A 9923-nucleotide genomic window follows, 5' to 3' on the forward strand; every position below is an offset into this window, starting at 1 on the left:
ATGACCATAATATTTGTTTAAATAAATAATACTAAAGACAAATAAATACACATACATACATAAACTCACGCCTTTTTCCCACCGGGGTAAGCAGAGGCTAAAGAATTCCAATTTCGTCGTTTGAGATTCACTTCTCTTGTTTCCTTCACATTCATCAATCGTTTCATAAGTACACTCACGCTAGTTCAGAGTAGATCTTACTAAACCTTTTCTAAGGACATGTCCAATTTGGCAATACGTCCTTCAGGGTATTCTTTTGCCAGCGCTACCAAAAACATTCGCCCTATGTACCGTTTGCAAACCAAACACTAACAAAGAAACACTTTACAATAAAACTTTTCAATTCCAAACACACTTTATTCCTATATAAACCAGCTGTATACAGAATATAATGAATAGAATACAATAGAAACTGCAAAGAATATAATTTTAAATAAGGAATAAAAATATAAAGGCAGCACTATAAAGTTAAGTATTTTAAGCCAAAACTGTTTCTTCATAGCATACGCAGTCTTGTTGATGCCGTCTTTTACGATATATTTTCGAGCGCCTAAGGTCCAAAGAAGAATATATTTTTTCCAATCAATCGTAGCCAAATTACAATCGTATATTATTCTATCCGCAGGAGATAGACTCCAATACATGTCTACAAGGTTCGAATCTCCAAATTTCCAGTCGTTTGTCATAAAATACCCGAGGACACTGTTCAGCTTGTACACTTTCTCAAATAACCTGATTAGCCTGAAAAAGAGGTTGAATGGTTTAAAATATTTGAAAAAATATCGATCGGTAAGTGTCCTGTTTTTATTATAGAATTCAAAATATTTTAGGTAAATACCTTTTATAAGTTTCTTAACTGTAGAGTATTATTTCTTATTCTATGACTGTAGTGAGGGTCATAAAAGTAATAATTCAGTATTTTTTTCTCGCAATTACATATTATTTGACTGGGTCGAAGATAAATTATAATTATAAGGCTTATCTAGAAATAGAAGCCGATCTGAGATGATCAAAAAATAATATAATTTTCCTTTTACGAGTACGACTTTTGACCTCTTTTATTGATGACGTCACACCACAGTACTTCCATATAAATTCCATAGAAAATTTTCGTTTTGGCGTTTCGTAAAAATTAGCTAATTTGAGTAATTGTTCCAAGAAATTGTCAAATAGTCCAATATCATACTCGTATTACAAGAATATTACAAGTGATACTTACATAGGCCGTTTCCCCATAATCCGAAGGACAAAATCGACTAAGTACCCCGGTATATAGTGGAATAGCCAGGTTAATGTGTAAAATATAAATTCGTTGTTGGTGTTGAAACTAAAATTATACCATACAGATTTATCAGTTCCTAGATAACGAGCGTCATAGTCCATAATCCTGCGCATGTGGCCTGTAATAAAAATAATAACTGTGAGTGATAAGATTTCTCTCTCTCTCTCTCTTTCTCCCTCTCGCTCTCTCTCTGCCCACCTCCCCTCTCACTCTCGCTCGCTTTTTCATTCACTCTCTCAATCTCTCTTGTGCTCTCTCTCACTCTCTCCCTCCCTCGCGCACTCTCGCTCTTTCTACCCCCTCTCTAGCTCTCTCTCTCTCTGTCGTTCTCTTTCTCTCTCTCATACAAACTACAACACACATACCTACATTTGTTTACACAATTGTTTGTTTTTGCCGTGACTTATTATTCTAGGTTTGCCACAGATGGCATTAACTTAGCCGGACAATTATTATTGGCGAGAGACATTACCTTTGTCGGTTCTTACAACATGCCCTGGATGATCTTAATTCCCAGGAATCATTCATGTCATCTATACCCGAGAATGATTCAAGCCTGGAGTGAATAGGTATTGGCTAAGTAAGCGTGTCCCACATTAGGCCAAAAAAAAGCGGCTCTACGTATTTTGTGTTTTTGTTTTCGGTCAACTACTCAACTGTAGGCTATGAACAGTTATCATGACAAAGTCACACGGCACTAAAGATCATTATAGCTGTTATTCTAATTTCATATTTTATTCAAACTTGTCAGTTAAGGGTAAATGGAGACTGCTTTGTTAATTTAATTACTAATTATAGATGCTCTCATATAAAAACTACACTATAATTTTCTGTTAACAAATAACAGGTCACATTTTTTTATAATAATACAATTTATCGCAAGTAATTGTCTCAGTTGTTAATGTTTTATATACAGGGTGTTAGTGACATCGTAACGAATACTCAGATGGATGATTCTGAGTTAATATCAAGTGGAATTTTCCGTCGCAAAATTCATGTTATTTTTTTAGTTTTTTATTATTTTTTTTCAATTCTATACTTTTGCGATGGAAAATTCCACTTGATATTAACTCAGAATAATCAGCTGAATCATCCCTCTCAGTATTCGTTACGATGTCACTTACACCCCATACAAGTACATACAGTAACCCTACAAGTATGTATGGGTGTTAGTGATATTGTAACGAATACTGAAGGGGATGATTCAGACCATGATTCTGAGTCGATATCAAGTGGAATTTCCTGTCGGAGAAGTCATGAAAATTTTAGAGCTTATTTAAATTATTTTCCGTTCCATACTTTTGCGACGGAAAATTCCACTTGATATCAACTCAGAATCATGGCCTGAATCATCCCTCAAAGTTTTCGTTACGATGTCACTAACACCCTGTATATGATGTAGTAGTACTTAATAAATAAGTAAATAGAGCTTGGTGAGGTGTGGGTACATCGTTCATACCTCTGACCAATTGGGATATAGTCATGAGCTTATGTAATAATAATTCCTCTTATGTATTAATAATTCCTGTCGGTAGGTAAATTAAGAAATAAGCATGTGAGCGCTACTCGCCATCATACTTCATAAGTTTGGCGGGGATGATTTGTAAATCTACCGTTTAAGTTTTTCATTTAAATAAATTAAAAAAAATGAATGTGTATGTATCATAACACTTACCGAATATCATAGGGTTTCTGGTGCCCGTGACTGTGTATATCTTGATATCAGAGTCCCCCCTTTCTCTCCTCACAACGGTCTGATGCGCAGCTGCGATCGTTGCGTTGTTCACTAAGTCCACAGGTATCAGGTCTAAATGGATATCCTCATCGCAATAGCACGTGTGCATTATACCTATACCTGCGCCTAAAATAAACTGTGGATAAAAACAGGCGTTAGGCCATTCTATAGGAACTATATCTGCTGATCATACATGGTGTTAGTGACATCGTAACGAAAACTTTGAGGCATGATTCAGACCATGACTCTGAGTTGACATCAAGTGGAATTTTTTGTTGCAAAAGTATGGAACTAAAAATAATAAAAAAGACAAATTTTCAAAAATTTTCCGACTGGAAATTCCAGTTTTTAGAAACTCAGAATCATGGTTTAAATTATTGTTCGTTACGGTGTCACTAACATCCATACCTACTTGTATGTCTACCTGTACGTACTCGTGCGGGGTGCAAGTGACATCGTAACGAATACTGAGAGGGATGATTCAGGCCATTAATTCAGCTCGTTAATATCAAGTGGAATTTTCCATCGTAAAAGTATAAAATTGAAAATATTAAAAAAAACTAAAAAAGATCATGAATTTTGCGACGGAAAAATCCACTTCATATTAACTCAGAATGATGGTCTGAATCGTCCCCCTCAGTATTCGTTACGATGTCACTAACACCCTGTATACGCTCCACTTAGGTAAATAAGTTTATTGTAGCAATCGAAGTAATTATTAGTAGTAGTAAGGGAAAAAACAACGCAAATCGTAATATGAGATGTGGGGAGTTAAAAATAACACATCGAAGCAATTAAACTAAAAAGCAATATTGCTATTTGACATTTTGTTAACATTGCTCACTTACTTTTATATGCACAAATGTCAAATTGCAATATTGCTTTAGAGGAATTGCTTCGATGTGGCCTTTTTAACCCCCCAGTTCTTCATATATAATTATAATAATTTAAACAGCTTATAGACATAGATACACGTCTGGTAATAAATACTAATAAGGTCTGCTTACCCCAGTAGGTCCGAACGCGCAGCTCTTATCAATCCATCCTGGAGAGGGTTCTCTGCACGCGCTTATTACTGAAAAAGTAAAACCATTATTTTTATAATCACCTTATTTGAACACCACTATAGTAACACTAATTATCATTGTTGAAGCTCCTCTACACAACAGGCTGTCAAACAGTTGCCTAAATAGTTGGCCTTGCTAAAGTTACAACTATAACGCATCTCAATGATGGCAACCTTTAGTTCTAATTAGGCTATGATAATAAAAATAGTTGGCTTCGACCCCACACATGCATTCCAAGAGTACAGGAGTACTCTATAGTACTTACCGTGTTATGAAAATGACAAACATGTCACGATTACAGAACAGGGGAGTTAAAAAGGCCATGTCGAAGCAATTCATCTACAAAAGCAATATTGCAATTTTAAATTTGCGCATATAAAAGTAAGTGCGCAATGCACACAAAATGTCGAATAGCAATATTGATTTTTTAGAATAGTACTTAGTTTTGCAAGCCAGTGTATTACCAATAGCAGGTCGCACGATGCAGATCGGCAAATCTCCTGACATGGTCCTCACCAACTCCTCAGCAACAGCCTTCGTGAACGCGTAAGTGTTCGGCCAATTCTTGATCAGACTGAATTAGACAACAATCATCAATCATTACTAATTTTCAATTATCATGCCAGGCCAACACTTTGACGGGACAACATTTTTAGAAAAAAATAACTAATTCAAAACTGGAAACAATATCTCTTGCAAAAAGATTATATCAGTAAACCCAGCTCGTATTACATTTCAATCGCCTTATTTCTTAACGAAGATTAAAAATAATTCCATTTTTAAAATATAGTCCGCGCCAAGAAGGCCGCGAATTTTAATGTATCAATATATAATGAGGGACTTTATTTATTTATAAAAAAGGTACACCAACAGCGTATATAATAAAACATTAAATAAAATAAAAATTACATCAGGAATTAGACTGTTACTTTCCAAGCTACGTTCACCAAAAACAATATTGATGGCGTTGTACAGGTGATGATTTCCTATTTTCTCATTACTCTGGTACATATTTATACCAAAATAGAATGTAATGGCGGAACCATTTATAAAAATAATTGTTGCTTGATATTTGGAGCACATTATGTATAGAATTACGTTGCTACCTATATTGCTTCTCTTTATTTTGATCACGATAATAATGGGTGGAAGATGTAATTGTGCCTAGGTGTAATAAAAATCGTCATCATTTATACCCGAAAACAAAGATAAAAGATGCATAAGTCTGTTATACATGAAATTAGAAGAATAGTTAACAATGTTTCTAATTACCGACTTCAAAAAAGGAGGAGGTTCTCAATTCGACCATATTTTTTTTTTTTGATGGAATTAATTTCACTTTAATATTGTTGAATAATGATGTGAACGACTACTTACTTTGGAGTCATAGCATCTAGTTTCTCTGATTCAAAGCTTTCAGCTAAGCTGATCAATGTATCAGGTGCTATCGGGGCTTCGTAGAACTGCTCCAAAACCGGCTGCTTGATTCGTTGATACGTAGCATGCGCGTACGCCGTCGAAATGTGGACGTAGGACCTGAGTTATTTTATTACACAATCGTTTTAATAGTTGAAATAAATTAATAAGTAGATGATAATATATTTGAAACCAAATCGTGACGATGAAAAAGACAGTTTTAAAAAAAACACATCCAATGTTATTAATTTTATTTACATAAGCACATAAAATATGAAAACCAATGGAAAATGATAAAGATTGAAATACAATGTGTTAGTGACATCGTAACGGAAACTTTGAGGGATAATTCAGACTATGATTCTGAGTTGAATTCAAGTGGAATTTTCCGTCGCAAAAGTATGGAACTGAAAATAATTTCACAAAACACTAAAAGTTTCATAAATTCTCTGACAGAAATATCCACTTGATATCAACTCAGAATCTTGGTCTGAATTATCCCCCTCAGTAATCGTTACGATGTCACTAGCACTTAAATAATGTTTCTTTTTTTGGTAAATCCATAATATGAACTAACATTAAAAAGGTAAGGTAAGGTAAGGTAAGGTTTGTTTTGGATGTTAGATCTGGAGTATATAATTTCGTAGCTCACCCGATTTAAAAAAAAAAAGTCTATATTCAGAACAATCCTTCAAAGTGGGCATGACGCCTGTATTATACGAATCCCATGCGGGCGAAGTAAAAACATTTTACTTACTTAAGTTTCTTACAGGCCTTTCCCAATAGCAACATTTCTCGCGTACCACGTACATTGGTCAGAGTAGCCACTTTGATGGGCTCCACGAAGTTGATAGTTGCAGCCCCGTGGAATATCACCGTCACCTGTATCACAGGCATTGAAGCTAAAACTAGTTTCTCGAATTCTATTCTCTTGTTTCTACTGTAATACCCTAAATATCCATGCTTTGGATCCCGGAGGTCAAAGATATGCCTTGGACTTATCTTTTCATAACATAGACAATGACCAATAAAAAAAACAGAAATAAATATGATATTTCTCCTATAACCTCGGCAAAACAATGTGGTTTATAGTCCATCTCAGCGGCACAAAATGTCCAGCACCTTTCGGAAAACAAAGTTTTAAATTCTATGCCAGAATTTTGAAGAGAAAACAACGGAATGCATCGTACCTTTGCATTATTATCTTTTCCAAATTCCGAGAATGAAATGTCGATTTTTCTGAGTTGAAATTCTGAACTTCCTTCCACCTTATTAACTATTTTATTGTACTTGACATTGTAATTACCTCTTCAGTAATGGTTTTCCAATCTTCCTTGCTGATACCCAGACCCACTTCTGTGATATCACCCAGCACTGGAATAATCTTCTCTGAATAATTTGACTGCATCTTACGTAACTGTTCGTATACCTAGAATAAAAAATAAAAAAGTTTATTGCAGTAACTTTTGGTACATAGCATTAAGTAAGGGTTGGAGCATCCTTTTAACCAAGCATATAATATGCGTGTAAGGGGACTCCGCTCTACCAAAACAGTTTTATGTTTGTACCTATTTCATAAATTAGAACATTATATGTAATACAAAATTTGACATGCATTTATATTTAACGTGAATGAGTGGTGTGTTTATGTCTATGCGTGTGTTTGTACGTATGTGTTTGCGAATAGGTGTGTGTGTATTTGCGAGGGTGTGTGCGGGTCAAATTCAGTATGTTCCATTCACTAATGGAAAGGAAATGAAACCTGGAATAACAATAGTTTTATGAGACACGTATACCAACTTTTTTATTAAGTAAGTAATTAAAACTCATAATACGTGTTATTATCAGGGATATATGAAACTCCCGATATTTCAACACTGTTGCCATGATCACGGGACGACTGTTGACATATCGTATCCCTGATAATAACGCAATAAGAACCCGGTATTATGTGTTTTATTTTTTTATTATCAAATTTTTTATTACAAAATCTGACATAACACTCAAAATTTGAGTTTGGTACTGATTAGTTTATCTCTCTCTAGACTGAATATGACAAAAGGCATTTTTTATCGTAACTTATTGAAAATATATGCAGCATATGGCATTAACTAGCTGGCTGCATTAATTTAGAGCTCTTACCTAAAGACAAAAACATAAACAGCTTATATACATCCCGCTGCTAGACACAGACCTCCCCTAAATCAACTGGGATTGGTATGGAGGCTTTAAGGGGTAGGCTTTTGCAATCGAGACTATTCTAAAAGCCTAAGTATAACATTAACGCTCTGAGTTACTACATACGGCTTTTTTTGGTACCGTTTTAATTATTTCATTGGCGGACTAATACGCTTTTATATACGATTTTATATATTTAATATATGTCGGCCGCATCTGTTGAGTCTTCAGGCTACACAAGCGGACCCTGGAAAACGACATAACGCTAGGGAGCAGATGATTAAATATATGTTAACGAGCGCCTTCTTTATGAAACTGACAGACGTCAATGAGACCGTGAGAAGGGTAGCAGCATTGAAGTTGATTTTAAGGAATCACACAGCTGATACCAATTGACATGAACAATTTCTTTCGCTTACCGGGTCTTCAATTATCTGCTTCATTCGCTCCTCAATGGTCTTTTTCTTCTTCGGTCGCAGCAACATGTAGACTCTCTCTATGTTACACGATCTACAATATGAATTAAAAACAAAAATTACATACATAATTATATAAAAAATAAATTTACACCTGTGTTTCTTATAATGGGATTGGTAGAGCTACACATAGATTCATGCGAGTGGTAATCCCAAGCACGCAATCATCGTACTTTTTCGGACAACCAGGTGTTCCAAAACATTGTCGAATGTATTGTTTGGTAAGGACATTACAGGCCTGGGAGATTAGCCAAGCTGCAAATGTGTTTTTTTGCATACTTTAAATCGTCAACAACACGAAAATCACAAGTCACCTGAATAGTTTCTCAATGAGCTGCTTCCCCAAGAAACCGGAGCCGCCGGTGATAAAGATGACTGCGCCGGAGTAGAACTGCTGTATGCGCGAGTCTCCGCGTGCGATCGTCTCGTTGACCATGCGGTGACGCGCCATCTCCGCCGCCTCCAGGGCTAATGCTGGATCCATTGCTGGGAAAATTCAAAAAAATCAATTTGAACGCAAAGCAATTGAGACATATTTATCTTATTAACAATATACATCATCATCACCAGCCCAGTAACGTCCCCACTGCTGAGGCACGGGCCTTCCCTATGGATGGATAGGGAGATCGGGCCTTAGACCACCACGCGGGCCCAGTGCGGATTGGTGGTTATTAACGACTGCTAATACAGCCGGGACCTACGGCTTAACGTGCCTTCCGAAGCACGGAGGAGCTCGAGATGAAAACTTTTATTTTTGTGGTCACCCATCCTATGACCGGCCTTTGCGAAAGTTGCTTTACTTCAACAATCGCAGACCGAGCGCGTTTACCGCTGCGCCACCGAGCTCCTCATACATAACACTAATTAAACATCAGCGCACTTAGGCAAAGTCTTTTCTATAACACCTAAAGCTAACCTAACCTAACGTGGCATATTGTATTGTATCGTTACCGGACTTATGACTACTTTAGTCGAGCATCGGACGGCATTAACTACTTGGTCGGACAAATTGGGGAGCTTTGAGGGCTCTTACCGGAAATTTACAGCAACGTATTAGCCAATATTATTTTGTTTAACTTGCATTACTTTCTACACATAACACACAGAAAATTCCACTTGATAATTATTATCTCAGAATTATGGTCAAAATTATCCCCCTCAGTATTCGTTACGACGTCACTAACACCCTGTATTGTATAGACAACATACAATTTAATAATGCAAAAAAAAACTGTTCGAAATATTTCTACCCGAACTAAAGTAAACACTAAATATTGTAAACGCAAATAACTGTATCATTCTACTTCATTCTTCTTGTTTTGATATACACCACATGAACTATTGTAACACCACACGACGTACCTTACAAACAAAAGAATATGTGAACTCTATTTAACAGTCAAATCAGTAATACCCTGATAATTGTGTTTATCACCTTTATATAGCAGTGCCGTAAACATAGGTTAGTATATTATAGTTGTTTTATAGTCAAATTATACGTTTGTTCATAAAAATGTAATGTTTTCATTTTACAGATCATAGACAACACATTAGACACTAAACTACCTAAAGATAAAGTCTACTTCTAAGTTTGTAACTTTAGATGTGCTGACTACGGGTTTGGCCGACTAACCGACAGCCGATCATCCAGCTAGAAATGTGTAGGAAAATACTATTTCTGATTTTGGATATATACTCGTACATCAAATCAAAATCAAAATCAAATCAAATATACTTTATTACACAGAACTCAATTTCAACAATCAATC

General features: G+C 35.7%; 1 protein-coding gene across 1 annotated transcript; it reads right to left on the reverse strand.

Annotated features, from left to right (window-relative positions):
- Window positions 1-362: 362 nt before the first annotated feature.
- LOC126369802 (fatty acyl-CoA reductase wat-like) lies at window positions 363-9551 on the reverse strand. The gene is made up of 11 exons (XM_050014366.1): window positions 9446-9551; window positions 8469-8640; window positions 8098-8188; window positions 6807-6929; window positions 6258-6382; window positions 5462-5620; window positions 4549-4658; window positions 4025-4092; window positions 2958-3153; window positions 1220-1400; window positions 363-741 (listed from the first exon to the last, which is right to left on the reverse strand). Exons 2-11 carry the CDS (start codon window positions 8636-8638, stop codon window positions 363-365), a joined length of 1602 nt encoding a protein of 533 aa, XP_049870323.1. The 5' UTR covers window positions 8639-8640; window positions 9446-9551.
- Window positions 9552-9923: the final 372 nt, after the last annotated feature.

Source organism: Pectinophora gossypiella, chromosome 9 (genome assembly GCF_024362695.1).
Source record: "Pectinophora gossypiella chromosome 9, ilPecGoss1.1, whole genome shotgun sequence".
NCBI lineage: Eukaryota > Metazoa > Arthropoda > Insecta > Lepidoptera > Gelechiidae > Pectinophora > Pectinophora gossypiella.